The following is a 22,159-nucleotide window of genomic DNA, read 5'->3' on the forward strand; positions in this document are numbered from 1 at the left end:
TACTGCGAGTCTTTAAATACCTGGCAATTTAAAAAGTGAGTCTGAATAGGGTGAGTAATAATATGATGTGGATGCACAAACTTTCTTGGTATCACAATGACCTCCATACACAGAGATCAAACTGACCCATCACAATGTTCAAAAATTCTGGCCAACATATTAGTGACCACTAAGAAATGGATTAACTTTCAGACAGATGATCTCCCCTAATGATCTTAGTGACCCAACCTAGCCTAGCTATTATCAGTTGTTGAGTGAAACCAACTCAACTAACTAAAGCCTAACAGATTGATTATAATCAATCTGAAATGAGTGCTTGGACTAAAGCTAGACATTATCAAGATATGATGTGACTTTTGGGCTCATTGTACTTTTTTTTTTTTTCCTCATCTTTTTTGAACAAAGAACATCAGTATTCCATTAGAAAGTCACCACAATTCCATGGTTGAAAGCTTTTGCTCTCCCTCCTCTTAAAAGGAGAAATACTAGACTCAACTAAGCAGTGAAGCAAAAGAGAAAGCTGTATTTAATCAGTGTCTACTGTCACTAACTTTATTAAAGGAAGCACTGAGCGTCCCGAGAAAGTCATCAGGATCATTAGAGAGCACCACAGCGTTATGGCCTCTACCCCTGAGCCACTGACCCCTGGTTGCATTCTAAGGGCTCAGCACTTGATTTTGTCCCGGTCAATATTTTTGTCAAGGACTTGGACAAAGATATTTCAAATAAGTATTCATACAAGGTTGGAAGCAACAGCTAATACAGATGCTGGATAGCAGTTGCATGGGGAAGGATGAAATACCTGCCCTGGGGTTTTGGACTTAAGAGCTGGGCCATCATTGACTGTTAGACCCCATTACTTTAAACACATATAAATGAAACAGGGAGCCCCCACTGGCTGAAATGCTGTGGACCCAAAGACCTCTAAGGACAGTTCTGATGAAAACCAGTCCTGACTGGTCAGCAAGATGGACTAAAATGGTCATTCTCAAGCCAAGGAGTGTTTCTGTATGTGATGTTTTTGGTAATCAGAATGATTAGAGGTGGTTACTAACATTTAAAGGGAAAAGAGCAGTGGTGCTAACTATCTTATAATGTACAGGACAGTCTCAGTGAAGAAAGTCTTTCCAAACTGTCATCCTGACTCCCATTGAGAAATACTGGGTTGCAACAAACAAAGCAATTTGTAATAGAAATAAATATAAAATTCTACATTATTGGTTAAGCAATCAATTGCATCAGGACAGGGGCTATGTGGCTTAAATGCAGTTCATACGAAAACGAGCTGGGTCTTTTAGCTGACCACAAGCTCAATAGGAGACAACGAAATGAGAAAACTGCTAAAGGGCTAATGTGATGTTGACTGCATGATGTCAGTGTCCAGACCAAGGGAGAGAGAAGCCAGGAGGACTGCTGTACTGCGCGCTGCGAACTGAGAGGGAATGCTCGTGAAGTGAAGCTCTCTGGTGCAGGACGACCAGACAGGCGAAGGGTGTGAAAACCGTAAGATAAGAGCAACAGTGAAAATAACTGGAAGTGTCACAGGGTAAGAGGGCCGTCTAAAGAAACACTGGAGGGCTAGTTAACAGTTCCCACCCAAGAGGCCCAGTGGCAGGGCGGGAAGGCTGGGAAGCAGCAGGCCCTCTAGATCGTCAGGGCTACCACCTGCCCTGCGGAGGACTGACACTGCTGCCCTTCAAGCAGGGGCTGAGTGACTTTCTGGCAGTGAGAAGAGACAACCTCCAAAGGAGGCTTCCTTCCAACCTTTTGGGATTCTGGTAGGTCATGGGATCTACTTCTCAGGAGCTCTCCTGCTCTTCCCGGTAGACACAGCTGTCTATACTTACTGCTTAGTACATAATCTTGACTTGCAAAAGAAAATGGCTTGCCTCCGCTCCCACAGTTCTGTGACTCTGATAATCATCTTGATACCTAATTATTTATCATGCAACTTCAGATGCAGGAGACAATGAGGAGTGGCTGCCAAATAAAAGTAAAATTTACTATTTGGGGTCCAACTGGCTCACAAATAGGCCATCTCTGTTTTCTAAATTTTTAGCTACTCTTAGTGTAAGATGACTACCAGGCTGTTTCGAAGTCAATATATAATTAATAGAAATGGCAACTTTTCTCTACAGGGTTTCATTTAGGCAAATATGCTGATCTGGGGTTACATCACTGGCCAGTTTGGAAGACTCATTCTGACACTGATTCATTCATGTTTCAGTAATGTCACTTGAAGGTGGTCCATAGTAAAAGAAAGCGCAACACAACCTATGTAGCTGGGCTTAAATACTTTCTCAGACTGAGACTAATGATCGACACCAATACCTGATTTACGCAAAGCCTCCTTGGCTTGAGATGGTCTCTGCTGGACACGTTTGGTTTTAATACTTAGGAAGTATGAGGGTGTATTAGTGATTGGTTTTTTGTTCTCATTCTGTAAAAATGAATTCCCAGGTACAAGCCAGAAGTATCTACCTATTAAAGAACCTGAGGCAGGCACAAATCACAATAACCTTTCTGGTCTAGCTTGGCTGCTGAGCTATTCCTAGAAAAGATATAGAATTTAAAACCATCATTAACCTGGGGTAGATGTTATTTCTGTCCTTCACTTTAGGTCAGACATGTACATTGGGTCATTCTGGACAAATCTACTCTCAAGCTTGATACAGAAAAATCCTCCAAGAGGCATCCTCCTGTGGTTTGAGCCCTGAGATGTACATTCGATCCACATAACACACATGATGGGAGCTAAAAATCTGAGCTGAGGGTTTAATTCCAATGTTGATAAAGAAAGTATCCAAGTAAACACCACATTACTTAATTCAGTTGGTTTTCACAATATCAAACAGCATATGCAAGTTTCAAAAATACTTAGCAGTTCCTCAGCTGAGTTTTGGTTAAGCTGAATTCAACTCTGGAGGTAAAACTTGCAAAAAAATAATGGATTTTTTTTGGAACAGCAATTTCTGTTCCTCTTGATTTAGCTTTGTCTTCTATTAGTAGTAGAGAAATCAGTTGCTCAAATGCAAATTCCAAATTTGGCTCTGAAATTTCACACTCTCTCTTTTTAGCTTTATTTGAGTCTACTCTCTCTAGGGATTTCCTTATGCAGACAGAAGAGTGATGATTTATCATGTTCTGACATTCTGGTCAATCAGCAATCCATTATAAATGTTCTTTAAGGCTATGGCCATTACTCCTGAATAGGTGACAAAGCTGTGGCCAACTAAAATGAAGCCCATTACTGCAGGATATATGAAAAGAGATTGGAGAGGTGCCATGAGATGGTTTAAGCTGCTTTAAAACCAAGCTTCTTCCTCCTCCTGTCTTTTGGCCCACTCAATAGCAAAAGGCTGCCCAGTATGGGGTTACCTCAATTTTCATATATTGTCAAGAATAAAGACAGCTTTCCGGTGACCTGTAAATCCACGTGCTTGAAAGCTATATCTTACAAGTCATTTAAATTTGCCAGGAACCTTGCTGCAATGTTTTTCAGTTCTCAGAGACTGTCCTGCAGAACCTGGTGTAATCATCCTCATGTAGAAACTGCTAATTATTTTTGCCTTGAGAACAAAATGATACCCAAATGTGACTGAGAGTGCAGGCAGACACAAAGGCAACCAAGCTTTTGTGCGTATAGTGCATGTACAGCATGAATATACACGTCACAAGGAAAAGAATTAAGAGGCTCGTTCTGACCCCTGTTAATTCTGGGAGACATGTCCGTGGGTGCTCCTGAGATGATGCTAATAGCACCTAGCGCACCGAGATCTCAACTTCCCCGTTCCTCCCCGGCTCTGTAACCGTGCGCTGGAGAATCCCTATCTCCCTCCTCCTCGTGATGTCTAACTTACCCACACCCACTAACATGACACCCCTGCAGACCCATGCAAGGAACTATGCCTCCTCCATCTCAAGGGGGTGCCAAACAGGGCAGGTGGGAGGAGGGGGCCCACAGAACTTGGCGGTGACCTCCAGCGACCGCATCCTAATTTCTGGTTCACTGAAGAGGACTGGGCATGGGGCAGACTCAACCCGAGTCGGGTCTGAGTTCCATGGCCCTGAAACTCTTGGGTGATATTATACCTTTTCTTCGCTGCTGATGTTTCGGGTGGACGTTCTCCAGGTGATTGAGGGAATGGGGTCTCCTGAGGCTTCACAGGTAAGAGTGACCTGTTCCTCCAGTTCCATGGCAGTCTGGTTCTCTACGTAGGTGATTTTGGGTTTTGCTGAAAACAGAGAACATTTCTGTGAGTTTACCTGATGTATTTTAGCTTTCCAGGTTTGAATTATAAATGCACCTATCCAACGAGGTTATGAACTTATTAAGCCTAAAGCCCTGTTCTAGGTGTTGCACGAGAAAACGAGTTGGACTCCCCAGGAGCTGACAATGGAGCAGGCCTGTGTCAGCACCACAGTGGCAGTAGTAGCAGCAAGGTCCTGTACGGTGACAGCTGCGAGCCAGTGGTGCAAAGGGCTGAGCAGAGGATGGGCTCGCCCCTGGCTGAGTCTTCAAGGAGGAGACAGCTTTGGGGCTGGGCTGTGAGATTTTCAGGAGGTGGAACTTAGGGTGGACACAGAATCATTCCGAGCGTGGAAAGCTGTGTGAATGAAAGCAAGGAAGCAAGAATGTGTGAGGAGAGAGTGGGGAAGAGAGCCGAGTGTCAGGGTCCATGGGCCTGTGCCTCAGAGCAGTGGGAGACAGCACTGGATCCAGGCAGAGTGCCTTGATCATCTGGTGATAACTCCTGCTTGAATTTTATCCCATGCCTGCTCACAGTGTTTGGTCAGAGGAACGAATGCTCGTTTGCATTAGAGGAAGGTTAATACAGGAAAAATTAAAGATGGAGAAAGCCTGAAGGTGGAGAAACCAACCTGGAAGCCGTGGGACCCCTCCAGATGTGATGTAATATGATCCTGAACATCATCTCTAGGGAAATAGAGAAGGGGCAGCTTCCAGAGAGATGCTGAAGGAAAGCTTTGCAGGAATGGAAGTGAACAGAGTGCAAGGAGAGATGGGGAGAATCCAAAGGAGGGATGAGGAGACCAAATGACTCAAGAGATTCTGAGCACCTCGGAGAGCTGTGCTAGCATTAACTCGAGTAAGGAGGTGTGGTGGGTGACCTGCTGGGGGCTGGGGAGTGGCTGGGGAAGAAGATGAGTTGAGATGAGTTCATTTTCCAAATGTTTTGGGTAACGCAAGAAAGCGCAGGCATTCACGGCTGAGTTTAAATGTTAAAACATTAGAGAAAATTGAATTTTCCCAATTTAAAACAATTATACTCTGAAATCGCTAAACCTTCCATCGAAAAGAGAGCACTGCACAAATGTAACTTATTTCACTAATAGAGAAAAAAGCCAGGCTAGATAAGCAAACAAATGATAAATAAATTCGAAGTATGAATAATTTTTGAAAGAACTGCGTTTGCTTTATATTCAAATTCATACAGTAACTTCGAGTAGGCTAATAAAACCACTGCCTATTATATATCCTCCAAGTTGAGGCCTTGGTTCTATTTTAATAAACAGAAAACAGTGATGGAGCTGTGCATTATCCATAGGAAATATCTCCTTCTATATGAAATGACCCATATCATTCAAATATTCTCCTACAGCTTATCTTTCCTAACAGCCTGCTTAGAGCAAATCCTTTTTGCAGGTTAGCATCAAGGCATGTCTCAATTCAATGAAGCCAAATGATCACAAATTTGAACAAATTTGATGGAGCCCACATGAGTGAGGTTTTCCTCCAGGAAGGTTCTGTGTCTATCTTGATCAACAAAACTTCCAAGGAGCTTACAACCCATACTGGATGGAATAAGTGTTAAGTGTTTTTGTTGAAGGGGAGGTTTTACAGAAGTAAAATAAAAGTTGCATTTCTTTTCTGTTAAAAATCACAAATTGAAAAGTTAAAAAAAAAAATCAGGCAAACAACTGAAATCACTGAACTCACAGGTAGTCTGGGGTCTGGCAGCCCCAAGAAAGTTACGTGGACACTGTGATCCAGACAGTGCTTGTGGATATTGTCCTGCCCCACAGCACTTGTCCTGGCAGCAAAAGTTAGAAGACAGACCAGGGACAGTTAACATCTATGAAGAATATCTGGTCTTGGTGACTCCATTTCCAGATGGTCGTAAAGGTTGCCCTGTATAAGTCTTTAGAACAAGGCAAAATATATTCTTCCTAAAACATCATTAACAATGGCTAATTTTGTATGGTCTAGAGAGGCTGTTGGAAGGAAGGCAAGCTACTCACTGTTAACTTAATCCTTTCTGCACCCCAGAAGCAAGCTACTCTTGTAACTAACTGAAGTCTTAGAATACTGCCTTGGAAACAGGCTGCTGCTAAGTCACTTCAGTCAGGTCCGACTCTGTGTGACCCCATAGACGGCAGCCCACCAGGCTCCCCCATCCCTGGGATCCTCCAGGCAAGAACACTGGAGTGGGTTGCCATTTCCTTCTCCAATGCATGAAAGTGAAAAGTGAAAGTGAAGTCGCTCAGTCGTGTCCGACCCTCAGCGACCCCATGGACTGCAGCCTTCCAGGCTCCTCCGTCCATGGGGTTTTCCAGGTAAGAGTACTGGAGTGGGGTGCCACTGCCTTCTCTTGTCCAAATTGGGGCATTCTTGAGAGTGAAAGGCATGCTGTAAAAAATTACTCTGGGACAATGGGCATGATTGAGCAGACAGGGACAGGTGTGGAATCACACTACTCAGGAAAGAGTCCCTCCTTCTGCACACCAGCATCTAGAAGAATCTCTTCAGGGTTTATCTGTGAATGGTACTTGCACCATCTTAATGAACCTCTGTTGTTGGCCCTTGACTTTGGATCTCTGTTCTGTTCTTTACCTGCCGCCATGCGATTTAATGCCTTAGACTGTTCCATTGCACCTCTCCCCACAGGCCCCCCTGTGAGCACAGCTGTGCTTGTGAGTTTTCTAAGCATGCATGCTTTCCCCACCCAGCACATCAACGGCTCTGCACCTGCCACTGAGGGCCAAACTTGTCCACTCTCACTCCAGCCCAGGTGCCTGGAAGTCCGAGGAGGGCTCCAGGGCCTCTGCTTCCCTGCCCTGAGATGCTGGGTGTGACCAGGTGCCCTTTCCTTCAGGCACCTGTTTGTCTTTTGCTATAACTCATATGGGCTGCTTTGGTCCTAGAGGGTGAGCTAAGCAAAGCTGAACTTGCCTCAGTCCAAGCCCAGAGAGCAGCACAGCCCTCGAGAGCATTGGCAGAAGCATAATAAGTATCTGCAGAGACAAAACTGCTTCTTCAGAAGGTCCCATGGCAGAAGCAGTGGAAATGCACTGCCAAGTTTAACGGAGATAGGATGGGCTTAGATAAAAGAGCTTCTGGTTGATAACTAGGGTAGCACATGCTGGAACACGTCCCTTTCTTAGGAAAAAATGGTATTGCTTAGGACAATTACGGTAGTCCTTAATTTAGATGCGTCCCTTGCCAGCCCTTCTTGAAGCCACAGTTCTGTGCATCTTCACTGTCTAAGCTGCAGGCTTCTTTCCTCTTGTACCTCACCACTGCGACTCTGCTGCTTTTTGGAAACCTACTCCATATCTCCCCTAATGCTGGTCCCTGAGGACAAGCCAGAAGGCCAAGGAGGGGGAGAAAGGGGCTGGAGAAAGATGAAGTTCCACCAAGTTAGCCCCACCTCACCTGGCTCCCAGGTCCTGGCACTGATCTCCTAAACCCCTGGGAGAGGCTGGAAGGAGGAGGAGAGAAATGAGCTCAAGAATATGGGATGAAGAGAGAAAGGAGGGCACATATGGGGACCAGGTTACTCTAAGGAGGCCACGTGAACTGTGCTCAGGATGTTGCAGCCGAGCATGGACCTGGATTAGACATCCGCTGCTAAAACTGTTCAGTCACTGAGTGTCTGACTCTTTGCGACACCATGGACTGTAACCCACCAGGCTCCTCTGTCCTCCACGATCTCCCGGAGTTTGCTCAAATTCGTGTCCACATCTAATATGGATTAGATATACACGTCTGTTGAGAGAGTCAATTTCTAGGCAGGTTGATAGGAAGTCCGGGGTCCCCGAGAAGGAGAAAGGGGTCTGGGGCTCTCAAAGCAGAGAGAGGGGTCTCAAAGCAGAGATGAAAGAAAGTGAAAGTGAAGTCGCTCAGTCGTGTCCGACTCTTTGCGACCCGTGGACTGTAGCCCACCAAGCTCCTCCGTCTGTGGGATTCTCCAGGCAAGAATACTGGAATGGGTTGCCACTTCCTTCTCCAGGGGATCTTCCCAACCCAGGGATCGAACCCAGGTCTCCCACATTCCAGGCAGACGCTTTAACCTCTGATAAGGGTCTGGAATTCTCAAGGAGGAGGAAAGGACAAACATCTTTTTTCTCTATATTCCTTAGTCTTAGTCACATAAAATGTTTTTTTCTTTAAACTGATGATTACACAACAAACAGTTTAAACCCTATACTAAGGATTATATAACAATAATGTTTCCTGCTTGAGGACAGTTTTTCCTTTCTGAAAACCTTCTGGCTAATCCTGTTATCTTAAAATGTAAATTATGGGAGTGGGCCTAGTAAGATCTTTACAACCTTGAGACATTCTTTGACACAACTGAGCGACTGAACTGAACTGAACTGAACTGAATAACTAATTAAAAAAGCATATAACTCCCTTGCTGACACTAGCAAGGGGTGGCACGCTCCGTCCCCCTTCTGATGTCGATGTCAGAAGCTTTCTCTGTCCCTTGTTGTACTTTAATGAAATTCTGCTACACAAAAGCCCTTGAGTGATCAGGCCTGGTCCCTGGTCCCAAAGTTAAACCTTCTTCTTCGGAGATCACAAATCCTATACCGTTCACCATAAGCTATCACTAGGATTGTCTTAACTTGTCTCTGCGGGAGTCACTCACATCTCTTTGTTTGCTCTACTGGGCTGCCGAACAAACATTCTCTCAGCTGTAGTCTTGGGGAAGAACTGTGGTAGTGGAGTGAGTGAGTGTGAGTGTGTGTGTGAGAGAGAGAGTGTGAGTACGTGTGTGAGGTGCAGGAGGGAGTCTGTGGGGAGGGATGAGGGTGGAAAGACAAACTGTGCTCTGCCACAGCTGCTGAATCCTATCTTTTCTGCCTGCTTCCCTCCTTCCCTGGACCTTACCCACCCTCTTCCCTCCAGCATGGCCTCACACGGCTCTTGACACTGCCCACTCCTTCCTGGGTCAACCACCGGAGAGGCCTGGAACAGAAGCGAAGATCTGTCCCTGACTAGCAGAGTCAGAACTGAGTGTATGGCCACAGAGAAATCATGTGAGCCATGGAGGGAAAGGCAGAGTCCACTAATCAAGAGCCACTTCATACGGAGGTCGGACGTAATACGTGCTAAACTGGGCTGCGTGGAGGAGTGATCACCAGCGCTAGCCCAGAGAATGGACACGAAAGCTTGGATTTGAGTCCTGGTTCCTTGGGTAGGACACCTAATCACTCTGTGCTCAATTTCCTCATTTGCATAATAGGGATAAAAATTAAATCTCCTTTGTAGGATTGTGATGAGGTTAAAAGAGCTCATTTATGGAGAGTACCTCTCACAGTGCTAGGCACATTATACGTGCCCACTTTGTGTTGGGTGCTATTATTATCATTACCTTATGGGGCTGCTATCTAAAGGAACTTCCTAAAGACAAATGATTACATGTTTCCACATGCATCTCCCTGCCATATAGATCATGCTTCGTTCCTATAAAGCTAATTACGATTCCCTCATTTACTCAAACGCTGGCGTCTCTTTTATGCCAGCTGATGTTCCACTGAGGATGCTGACACTGAGGGTAGGTCTGTGAATGGAGCGGACGCAGTCCCTGTCCACAAGGACTGCACCTTCAGCACATGGGCTCTTCCAGCCTCGGTGCCTATGCAGTATGGCTTGGAAGGCTCGTCCACCCCTCCTGCATCTGGGAAACTCCCACTTGGGAAACGCATCACCATCTTGGAAGACTTCCCTAACTCCTGTCACACTGGACCAGACAACAAATCTTTTTCTGTAAAACACTGTGCATACTGCTATTTCTTGCTGCTCTTCAGTTGCTCAGTTGTGCCCCAATTTTTGCGACCCCATGGATGTGCACCAGGCTTCCCTGTCCTTCTCCATCTCCTGGAGTTTGCCGAAACTCATGTCCATTGAGTTGGTGATGCCATCCAACCATCTCATCCTCTGTTGTTCCCTTCTCCTCCTGCCCTCAATCTTTCCCAGCATCAGGGTCTTTTCCAGTGAGTCAGTTCTTTGCTTCAAGTGGCCGAAATATCGGAGTTTCAGCTTCAGCATCAGTCCTTCCAATGAATATTCAGGGTTTATTTCCTTTAGGATGGACTGGTTTGATTGTCGTGCTGTCCAAGGGACTCTCAAGAGTTTTCTCCAGCACCACAGTTCAAAAGCACCAATTCTTTGGTGCTCACCCTTCTTTATGGTCCAACTCTCACATCCAAACATGACTACTGGAAAAGTCATAGCTTTGACTAGACAGACCTTTGTCGCCAAAGTAATGTTTATGCTTTTTAATATGCTGTCTAGGTTGGTCAGAGTTTTTCTTCCAAGGAGCAAGCATCTTTTAATTTCATGGCTGCAGTCACCATCTGTAGAGATTTTGAAGTCCCCCCAAAATCACTGTTTCCATTGTTTCCCCATCTATTTGCCATGAAGTGATAGGACTGGATGCCAGGATCTTAGTTTTTTGAATGTTGAGTTTTAAGCCAACTTTTTCATTCTCCTCTTTCACCTTCACCAAGAGGCTCTTTAGTTCCTCTTTGCTTTCTGCCATAAAGGTGGTGTCTACATTTCTGAGGTTATTGGTATTTCTCCTGGCAATCTTGATTCCAGCTTGTGCTTCATTCAGCCCAGCATTTCACATGATGTACAGAGAAGTTAAATAAGCAGGGTGACAATATACAGCCTTGACGTACTCCTTTCCCAATTTGGAACCAGTCTCCACTGTTCCATGTTTGGTTCTAACTGTTGCTTCTTGACCTGAATACAGATTTCTCAGGAGGCAAGTATGGTGGTCTGGTATTCTCATCTCTTAAAGAATTTTCCACAGTTTGTTGTGACCCACACAGTCAAAGGCTTTGGCAGAGTCAATAAAGCAGAAATAGATATTTTTCTAGCATTCTCTTGCTTTTTCAATGATCCAACGGATGTTGGCAGTTTGATCTCTGGTTCCTCTGCCTTTTCTAAATCCAGCTTGAACATCTGGAAGTTCTCAGTTCATATACTGTTGAGGCCTAGCTTGGAGAATTTTGAGCATTACTTTGCTAGTGTGTGAGATGAGTGCAACTGTGGGGTAGTTTGAGCATTCTTTGGCATTGCCTTTCTTTGGTACTGGAATGAAAACAGACCTTTTAGTCCTGTGGCCACTGCTGAGTTTTCCAAATTTGCTGGCATACTGAGTGCAGCTCTTTCACAACACTATCTTTTAGGATTGGAAATAGCTCAACTGGAATTCCATCATCTGCCCTGTCTTTGTTTGTAGTGATGCTTCCTAAGGCCCACTTGACTTTGCACACCAAGATGTCTGGCTCTGGGTGAGTGATCACACCATCATGGTTATCTGGGTCATGAAGATCTTTTTTGTACAGTTCTTCTGTGTATTTTTGCTACCTCTTCTTAATATGTTCTGCTACTGTTAGGTCCATACCATTTCTATCCTTTATTGTGCCCATCTTTGCATGAAATGTTTCCTTGGTATTTCTAATTTTCTTGAAAAGATCTCTAGTCTTTCCCATTCTATTGTTCTCCTCTATTTCTTAGCATTGATCACTGAGGAAGGCTTTCTTATCTCTCCTTGCTATTCTTTGGAACTCTGCATTCAGATGGGTATGTTTCCTTTTCTCCTTTGCCTTTTGCTTCTCTTCTTTCTCAGCTCTTTGTAAGGCCTCTTCAGACAGTCATTTTCCCTTTTTGCATTTCTTTTTCTTGGAGATGGTTTTGATCACTGACTCCTGTACGATCTTATGAACCTCTGTCCATAGTTCTTCAGGCACTCTGTCTATCAGATCTAATCCCTTGAATCTATTTGTTACTTCCCACTTTATAATCATAAGAGATACTGTTATTATGAACTCATTATAATGGGTTGTTATAAAACATTTTATGATTATCTGTATTAGCCTATGAACGCACTGATGAAAACAGAGTGTATGTTATTCATCTTTGTAACCTTGGCAATGGCTGGACTTATGGCAGGTACTTAGATGTTGGAAACCAACATCATTTACTATAACTTATAGGCTTATATGCAGAAGGCAATGGCACCCCACTCCAGTACTCTTGCCTGGAAAATCCCATGGATGGAGGAGCCTGGTAGGCTGTGGTCCATGGGGTCGCTAAGAGTCGGACATGACTGAGTGACTTCACTTTCACTTTTCACTTTCATGCATTGGAGAAGGAAATGGCAACTCACTCCAGTGTTCTTGCCTGGAGGATCCCAGGGACGGGGGAGCCTGGTGGGCTGCCATCTATGGGGTCGCACAGAGTCAGACACGACTGAAGCGACTTAGCAGCAGCAGCAGCAGCACAGGCTTACATAGGGGCTTCCCTGGTGGCTCAGAGGTTAAAGCGTCTGCCTGCAATGTGGGAGATCCAAGTTCGATCCCTGGGTTGGGAAGATCCCCTGGAGAAGGAAATGGCAACCCACTCCAGTACTCTTGCCTGGAGAATCCCATGGAGGGAAGAGCCTGGTAGGCTACAGTCCATGGGGTTGCAAAGAGTCGGACATGACTGAGCGACTTCAGTTTCACATAGGCTTATATTTTTATCTCCCTCTTTGTGCTTCTTGGGGTCAAAAGACCTTATCTTACTCATTTCTGTAGCCCTTCTGTCCAGCAACAAGGGTGCTCAATAAATCATTACGAAATGAAGGAATACATGAACAAATGCATCTGTCTTTCATTTAGAAAAACTGAAAATCAGAGTGACTGAGAAAACCACAAATCAAAGAGACACATGTTCCCCAAAGTTCACTGCAATGCTATTTAAAATAGCCAGGACACGGGAGCAACCTAAATGTCCACCAACAGATGGATGGATAATGAAGATGTGGTATATATATATACAGTGAAATATCACTCAGCAGTGAAAAGGAGTGAAATTGGATTATTTGTAGTGATGTGGATGAACCTAGAGTCTGTCATAGACAGTGAAGTGACTCAGAAAGAAAAAACAAATATCGTACATGAACGCATATATATAGAATCTAGAAAGGTGGTACTGACGAACCTATTTTCAGGGCAGGAACACAGACGCAGATATAGAGAAAAGACACAGGGTGGGGCAAATTAGAAGATTAGGATGGACATATAGACACTATTGTGTGTAACACAGAGAGCTAGTGGGAGCGCTTATAGCGCAGGGAGCTCGCTCAGTGCCCTGTGATGACCTGGACGCGTGGGATGAGGCGGGAGAGGGAAGCGCAAGAGGCAGGGGATATATATCTACATGAACCTGATTCTTGCTGTCGTACAGCAGAAAGTAACACAACATTGCAAAGGAATTATACTCCAGTTTAAAAATTGTGAAGTGAAGGAATGTATTAACAAAAGCATCTGTCTTTCATCTAGAAAAACTGAAAATCAGAGTCTGAGGTAAACTAGTCAAAATCAGAGAAAACACTGTCAAGAATATTTTCTAAGAAATTTAGTTGCACTCTCAATTTCGACCCAACTGATAACCTGTTTCTAAGTCCAATTGTCATTAATGAAAAAGCAGGATTCATCCAGGATAGCAGAAATGCTGGGTTTTCAAAGGTCTGTGTTTACAAACATCAATGCGTTCTCCTTATTAAGCTAAACAAGCAGGTCCCAGGCAAGGCTCCCCAGGCACATGTGCCATAACCACCAGCGAGCTGCATGCCTCAGGGATGCCCCTGCAGGGTCTGTAGTCTGGCAGCACCATCTACACTGGACTCCCTTATCTGTGTTTTTAAAAAAGATGAGCAGACAGAGCGGAAAGTCACTAGGTTAAATATCTCTCCACCGCAAATTCATTTTTCAAAGTCAGGTCAAAATGCATTTCAGCTCTGAGTGAATGGAAGTTAATTGAGTTTACAGAGACAAAGTGAGTAGAGATATAGAGTTCCTTTTCATGACTTTTAGGTCAGGGAAGGAAGAAAGGGAGACAGAGGCAGCCACTTGGTCACTAACACTGAACAAGGGCCTATTTATCATGGGCTTCCCTGGTGGCTCAGACAGTAAGGAATCTGCCTGCAATTCAGGAGACCCAGGCTCAATCCCTGGGTTGGGAAGATCCCCTGGAGAAGTGAATGGCTACCCACTCCAGTACTCTTCTCTGGAGAATTCCATGGACAGAGGAGTCTGGAGGGCTACAGTTCATGGGGTTACAAAGAATCAGACATGACTGAGCGAGTAACATTTTCACTTATTATGGAGTCTGGCAGTGTCTGGAGTGCCAGAGACAAAGTGATGTAGAAGGCAGCTGGTGCTCTGCCATCTTGGAGTTCACATGCTTAGTGGATGCAGGAAAAGCAATCCCCCAAACCAGTATGTAAGCGAGATCAGTTCAGGCAGGGAGAAGGGCACTGCAGAAGAGGTCAGTGGAGTGGGTGGAGGCAGCGATAAGGGAGCTGCGTGGGTCAGAGCAGGGAGGGCAGGGTTCACTGAGAAGGTGATCTGAAGGATGCGCTGAGATCTGGATAACGGATGAGCAGAGGGCAGCTTGCGGGGGATCTGGCAGAATGAGATTTCAAGTGGAAGAAGCACCTGGAGCAACGTCCCTGAGACAGGGAACACACTTAGTGTGTCTGAGGGAGAGAAAGGGGGCTTCCGGGGCTGGAGAGCTGTAAGTGCGGAGGGATGATGAGGTTGGGGAGGAAGTCAGGGCGAGCTCAGATATAGCGTCTTGCCCCAAAAGAGGAGTCCAGATTTTATGCCTCTAACAGGAAGCCACTGGAGGATTTGAAACAGAGGAGCGGCATGTAAGGTCATTCCGGCTGCTGAGGGGGACAGTGGGGAGAGGGGGGATCAGGTGGGAGGCCGTCTCATTGACCAGGTGAGGACCAAGATGGCCTGGACTCGGGCTGAGGCGGTTGGAGCTGGAGAGAAGTGGCTGCTTTGGGGGCAGCTTCCCAGGCCAAGTGGACAGGATCTTGCTGATGGACGGCGTGTTGTCAGAGAAACCGTAGCAGAGCAATGACCTCGACGGCACTGTCCTTACCGAAGACCTTGAGGTGGATGGACGCGTCCTGCTCGCCCGCCTTGTTCTCGGCAATGCAGACGTACTCGGCCTCGTCGCTCTTGTCCACCCTCCTGATGGTCAGCTCGGAGCTGTCGTCGCTGAACAGGTACTTCTCGTCCTCCTCATTCTCTATCTGCTCCCCGTCCCTGCCGGGCACAGAAGCGGGAAGGACCGTGATTCGGATGACAGAGCTAAGAGGTTGATTTTTAGTTTGTTTCTATAAAATGCAGACTGAACGCATGCGGATGACTGAACTTGCACAGAAAGTTAAGACGTTCAATTGTATTTCTTTCTGTGTGATTCCTTCAACTAAATCTCCGATTTTGCCTAAGGGCTGCAAATGGTATCCTCCAAAACTCCAAAGAGGGTCTCTGATTCTGCCCCACAAACTGAAAATGGAGGAATCCAACGCACACACAAGGCAAGTGGACCTTACTGGAAGAGGCCACTCTGCCCTCGGAGCTGACGGCTCCCAGCTTCCCACCCCATTCCCTTGAAACCCCAACACAGAGTAGGCCCTGCCAGCTCTCCTCCTCCACTAGCTGGAGAGAAAGGCTCAAGCCAGTGTCTTACTTTGTCCAGCTCATGGTGGGCTCTGGGAAGCCTTCGGCGTTGCACACGAGGGTGACGGACTGGCCGAGGTTGGCGGTGGCATTCACTATGCTCTGTCTGGCCTGGACAGTGGGCGGCACTGAAGGAAAGAAGGGCTGTCAGTGGTGGCTGGGAAAACTTGAAGGGACTCAGTGGCCTGGAGGAGAGGCACTTTTGGGGGACCCCAAGTCAGAGGCTCGGGGGTCTTGGGTAACTGCCGAGCTTTAGTGTAAGGGGTCTAAATGCAGGCGTGCACTAAATAATTACTGTAAACTGGATAAATAATTCACCCACAAGCATGCATGTACTGTTATATGTATAAAAGCATATAATAATATTGCTTTTCAATAATACAGATTTAGAAGCTATATTAATGTTTTCCTTATTTTAAAGTGGTATTCAATTTATAGTAGCTATTTATCATTATATATTTTCTCAGTCAGTGCATACCCATCTGAACAACTACCATGATTGGCAGAACTTAACATTTAAAGGGGGGCTCTTGATACTGGAAAATGTTGAACATTTTGGTTCCCAGTGATTAAATGGTTAATACCAATGTGAAATGCACTAGGTCACCAAAGAGTGACATTTCTCTTGGATTGTCCTAAACAACTTTGTGCACAAACTGGTTTTTACCAAAGGAATGAGAAAGAGAGTTTGGCAAAAAATACATATCAATATCCAAAACAATTCAACCATGATTTACTTATTTTCTCAGTACTGACATTATAATTTCCTCTAAACATCTTGTAAATGTCAGATCGATTCCACGGGTGGGTTTATTTGACACTGCAAATTAAGATTCATAAACGCACGGATGGACTATGATTCTGACTATTCTGAGGCCTGAACTGCTGATAAAATTTTCTCTGAACACTGAACCAGCGGACGGACTACAACGTTTCGGTAACATCAAGGACATAAAGGATAAGGAAGAATTTATTAGGAAGCACGGGGCAGATTTCTGGTGTTGCGAGATAATGAAGGACATTCCAGAATTGCACCGGAAGTCCCCACAGGTGAGGGAGACCCAAAAGGCGTGTCTTAACAAACAAATAAACAAGGCAGAGGACGGGGGTGCGCTGGGGGAAGGGCTGGATGAGCCAAGGCGGGGCCGAGGAGGGAGCGGAAGGCCGGGTCTCCTTACCGTTCACGATGACCTGAATGTCCTTGAAGTTGACCTCCCCGCGGGCCAGGATCCTGCCCTCACAGCGGTAAGTGCCTTCATCTGTTTTCCTGATGCCCCGGATCTGGAGGTAGTTGTTGGCCAGGACTATGAATCGGACTAGAAAAGACAGGAGGCGGGCTTGTCCCAGGATCAAAGGACGGGAGCCTGCAGGCAGGGCCCTGAGCCTCGCCTTTTTCCTACCTTCAGTCTCATGGGGGAGGGTGGAGGGCTGGGAGCGGGGAGGGGCTTTATGCTGAAATAAGATCATACGTCCCTGGCTCCAGCGCTGAGCCAGGAGCAGAAGTCTGCAGGAAATCTGTATTTTTCTTTGGAGAGAAAGTCAAGTGCCTCAATGGACAAGCTGTAGCCACGCAACCGCTAACCTGGAAACGGCATGCGGTTCTGGGGCACTGGAGTCTGAGTTTGGGGTAGGAGCCTCAGTAGCTGGCGGAGGTGGGAATGCTAAGGGGCTCGGCAGGCCAGGGGAAGGGGCGGCTGCCGGTCTCACCATCTTTTTTCAGGATGACATCTCGGCCTTTGTGCTTCCAGATGATGGTTGGGGGGAGGGAGCTGACCACATCACACACGATCACGGCATCTTCTCCCTCCCTGAACTCCTGTGGGGTTGGCGCGTTCTTGAACATGAGCTTCTCTGAAAGAGGGGCCAGAGGACAGTGAGGGAAAACAGTGGTTCTCCCACAAAAATCCCTTTTCGCTGGAGCCTTACCGCTTGGATTCGAGTCCACATATGCAGCGGTACCCAACAGGGTCCATCCATCACTCGGCCAAACATGCAGGCAAAGCAGATGGCATCAGAAGGGGAATACGTTCAGCTATGTTTGGCAATTAATCCCTATTCAGAGTGCTAAATTTATCACACTCTGTGCAGAAAAGGGTCTACAGAGGGAGAGGGTGTGTCCTTACCATGTGGATGGAGCTAATGGGACACAACTCACAGGTAGATTGAACTGGTAGGACATCCACCCTACAGTGAATAGTAGGATCAGTCCTTTCTCTGTCCCCTAGTCTGTCTGACACCCCAACCCCAGCCTATCTATGGCAGAGAGAATTTTGAAGACTAAAATAGGAAAGGCAGGCTTATGGCAATAAATACTGTGGCAATCAATACTGTTCCATTAGCGGTCACCCACCATTACCCTGGCCAACAGGACAGACGCATGATAATAAGATAATGAGATGCCACCTTTAGACTGGCTTCAGCGGCGATGGGAACCACCTGCTCTGAGTGGCACAGTGCTCAGATAATAACCCCTCCCACCCCACTGAGCCTTCATACTCTACTGCCAGCAGGAAAGAGTGAAATAACAGGGGTAAACTGGGTGTGAAACAGTCAGCCAACACTTGGGGAAGGGCAAGGGGAACACACATCCTCTGGGAATGGTATAACGTGAATTTAGAGAGTCGAGGCCAGGGCGAGGTAGCTGTGACCAGCACGGACACAGCTGTGAGTCTGGAGTTGGCCAAGGATCCTTTAAAATCACACTGGATGGAAGAGAGGATATATGTATACACACGGCTGATTCACTTTGCTGTACAGCAGAAACCAATACAACAGTGTAAAGCAGCTATACGCCAATAAAAAAAAATTAAAAAAATACAAATCCTGATATAACCTACATATGTGTTAAAAAGGCATTAAAATATAACAAGTTTTTAGAAAACATACTGATAAAATATTTTTTAAATTTTCCTTTAGTTTTAATTTATTTATTGTTGGCTGTACTGGGTCTTTGTTGCTGCGGGGGCTACACTCTCATTGTGGTGTATGGGCTTCTCATTGTGGTGGCTGCTTTCGTTGCAGAGGACTCATATGAAAAGACCCTGATGTTGGGTTAGATTGAGGGCAGGAGCAGAAGGGGACGACAGAGGGTGAGATGGTTGGATGGCATCACCAACTTGATGGACATGAGTTTGGGGGGGCTCTGGGAGTTGGTGTTGGACAGGGAGGGGTGGTGTGCTGCAGCTCATGGGGTCGCAGAGTCAGACACAACTGAGCGACTGAACTGAACCGGTTTTCGAGTGTGCAGGCTTTAGCAGCTGTGGCTCACAGGCTAAGTCGCTCTGCAGCATGTGGCATCTTCCCCTACCAGGGAATGAACCCACATCCCCTGCAGTGGCAGGTAGACTCGTAACCACTGGACCACTACAGAACTCCCTGTTTAAAATCTTATTTGTGTAGAGCGTGTGCGAGTGTGCTAAGTCGCTTCAGTCGTGTCTGACTCTCCGTGACTCTGTGGACTGTAGCCTGCTAGGCTCCTCTGTCCATGGGATTCTCTAGGCAAGAATACTGGAGTGGGTTGCCGTGCCAGGGAATCTTCCTGACCCAGGAATCAGACCCAAGTCTCTCACATCTCCTGCACTGGTACGCAGATCCCTTACCACCAGCACCACATGGAAAATGTCTGTATACAGCACCTCATGAAATAATAAATCTAGTTTGAAACCACCACCCCCCACCCCCCGCCAAGAAAAACCCACCAAAACCAAGCAAAAGAACCCACACTGGAGCTCTTATCTTGATGCAGAAAAGACCTAGAGAAAAGTAGAAAAGAGCCCGGTCAAGCCCTCTATTCCACCCCACTCTCTGCTACCCATGTTGTCTTTCCGGTCAAAGGAGAGGTCAGGGAATACAGAGGAGAAGGAAGGGGGTCTTACGGAAGATCTTCACGTTGACTGTGGCCTCTGACTCGGTGCCATCCTCCGCGGTGACCACGCACTTGTAGATGCCGGCATCATCGATGTTGGCATTGTAGATGGTGAGGGTGGAAGAGGAGTCATCGTTCCATACCACCGAGATCCGCTGCTGGTTTGGGGTGAGCTTCTCTCCGTTGGGGGAGAACCAGGAGATGTCTTTATCTTTGGCATCTCCGGCCACTAAAGAGGGAGAGATAATTTTCAAACCACTGATGCTGAAAAGACAAAGACACCTCCAGGAAACAGTAGGTAGCTGATAAGAGCTACTGAGCAAGAGCTCTGCTGAGGGGGGAGTTGTGCGTGCACCTGTGTGTGACCACTCATGTTGATCACTTCTGCATTTACTTGCTATGTATTAGTATTTGGAAAGAACTCAACAAACACTGGTGCTGATATTTCTCATAGTGGGGCTAGCCCTAGTGAAGGGAGAGATATTTATTGAGGGCCTACGGTGTGCAGGCACTGAACTAGTAGCTTATAGCCTCGCAGAATGGGGGGCAAAGGGAGTTCGTATCCAGGATCTGAGCTCAAGCGCTAGTTGGTTAATCAACTCATCAGCTTGTTGATGATGTCTCCTATATAGAAGATGAGATACCGGCTAGTCTCTGAGTATAAATTCCAACGACTTTTGCTCCACCATCTGCCTGCACAAACTAGCGTTTCGGCACTCCCCCCAGCCTCAGACAGGCAAACACATCTGCTGAAATGCTTCAAAGAAGGGAGCCAGCATTGCCCATCATCCCTTCCCCAGGCAGCTCAGAGGCTAGGATGCTGCTGCTGCTGAGCTGTCCAGACACTGAGCCGTAACAAGGGCTCTGGGATCCTGGACGGTTCTTGCACTGAGTCCTTCCTCTCTGCCCAGTGCCCTTCCCCCGCTGGCACCCTCACCCCACCGCCTGGCACAGATGCTTAGTGTAGAAATGGAGCAGCCTTCCTTTCAGGGCCCATCATGTTTTCAACAAATATCGCTCTTTGCAAGATGCGCTGTGGGCTCCACGGCTGTATCTCCGGTTCGTTTCAATGGCTGTAATGAGGCAAAGCTGGAGGGAAGACATCCAGCGGCCATGAGCCGCCTCATCCTGCGCAAATCATGACAGCGTTTCAAACCCCTCCCTGCCAAAAGCGGCATGCTGGATGTCAGCTTACACCTAGCTCAGCTCTTTCCTGGTCCTTTCATGTTTCAAATCCCAGGCATGTCACATACAGAGACTCCAGAACCTCACAGGAAGCCTTTCCTCTGCAGGACATTTCCAGATAATTAGCTGAGCTGTGGAAATGGGGCATGTTTTCTAAACAAAAGACAAGGACACCAGGTTCGACAAATTCTGAGCTCTGGTGCGGGCAATGGGACAGCATATTGGAACTGACTGGAGAGCTGGGAAACCCAGGAAACCTGTTCTCACCACAAAAGAGATGCTGGCACTCAGCTTTCTTTCAGGCACGTTTTAGGACTTGTTGTATTTTCCTTCTCTGGGAGACTCTAATAATCCAGACACTGACCCGCTGAAGCATTCGTTCTGAAGCAGTCCTGCTCCCCAGTGTCATTCACGGAACTCTGGAGGCACCCAGAGCAGGGTCTGGGGGCTGTGCTGACTTTCCCAAGGAAATCCCTAGATCTCCTCCATCACCAGGCGGATGTCCACAGGGCACATTTCACTGTACTGGGGAAAACTTGGTTTGGGGAAGGGAGACAATCTGAACACTTCCCTGGATCTCAGGTCACCCTGTGACAGGGTCACAGGGTCACAGGTCACAGGGTCACTGAGATTCCAGGCACACCATCAGCCCAGCAGACGCAGCTGTGACCTCTGCCCTGCAGGGTAGGTTTCCTGAGACGCAGGGTGACGGGGGTACTTGCCTTGGCAAAGGAAGAATTTAGACTCTCCCACGCTGATTTCCCCTTGGCTGGGAACAATATCCACTTGCAGAGAAACTGAAAAAGACAAAAGGTCCAGTTTAAACGCGCGTTTGCAGTTTTGAGACAGAAACCAGAGCTTTCATTAAAAAATGGAGTCTCCTTGCGCACTTCCAGAAAGAGTGAAGAGAGGAGGTTATTTGGGTTTTGAGAACGTGTCATCACAGTTCCTCACGCCAAAGCCAGGAATGGACACGATCCAGGTCATTTCACGTGCGACTGCTGTCTTCTATCAGATGGTGCAGGCCGCCCAGGAGACCTGGAGTAAACTCTGCCCTACATGTTCCTGACCCCGTGAGAAGCCTTAGGGTCCTGCTTCCAAACAGCAGCACTTCATTCATGGAAACAGCCCAGCTAGTTCCACGTGGACCATCAACCTGAAGGGTCCCCACAGCTGTGTTCAGAGGGAAGCCTGCTGTTCAAAACCCTGCACAGGGCTTCCTGCCACTTCCCCACACCATAGAGCCTAATCACCACAAAGGATTCGACGTGAAGATCCAACCTGGTTTTGGGGGAGGGGATGCCAAGCAAATGCTCATCTACTTCACGA

General features: G+C 46.7%; 1 protein-coding gene across 16 annotated transcripts in view; it reads right to left on the reverse strand.

The window, feature by feature from the left end:
• Positions 1-22,159, reverse strand: part of NCAM1 (neural cell adhesion molecule 1) — a 365,468-nt gene that overhangs the window by 51,998 nt on the left and 291,311 nt on the right. For all 16 annotated transcript variants that reach the window (XM_018059774.1, XM_018059771.1, XM_018059773.1 and 13 more), the window contains exons 2-8: positions 21,553-21,627; positions 19,656-19,874; positions 17,488-17,631; positions 16,959-17,096; positions 15,791-15,908; positions 15,197-15,363; positions 4,093-4,235 (exon numbers count right to left, since the gene is read on the reverse strand). In XM_018059774.1, coding sequence (XP_017915263.1) covers positions 4,093-4,235; positions 15,197-15,363; positions 15,791-15,908; positions 16,959-17,096; positions 17,488-17,631; positions 19,656-19,874; positions 21,553-21,627 — 1,004 coding nt within the window. The remainder of the gene's footprint in view (positions 1-4,092; positions 4,236-15,196; positions 15,364-15,790; positions 15,909-16,958; positions 17,097-17,487; positions 17,632-19,655; positions 19,875-21,552; positions 21,628-22,159) is intronic.

Source organism: Capra hircus, chromosome 15, assembly GCF_001704415.2.
Source record: "Capra hircus breed San Clemente chromosome 15, ASM170441v1, whole genome shotgun sequence".
NCBI classification, from domain to species: domain Eukaryota; kingdom Metazoa; phylum Chordata; class Mammalia; order Artiodactyla; family Bovidae; genus Capra; species Capra hircus.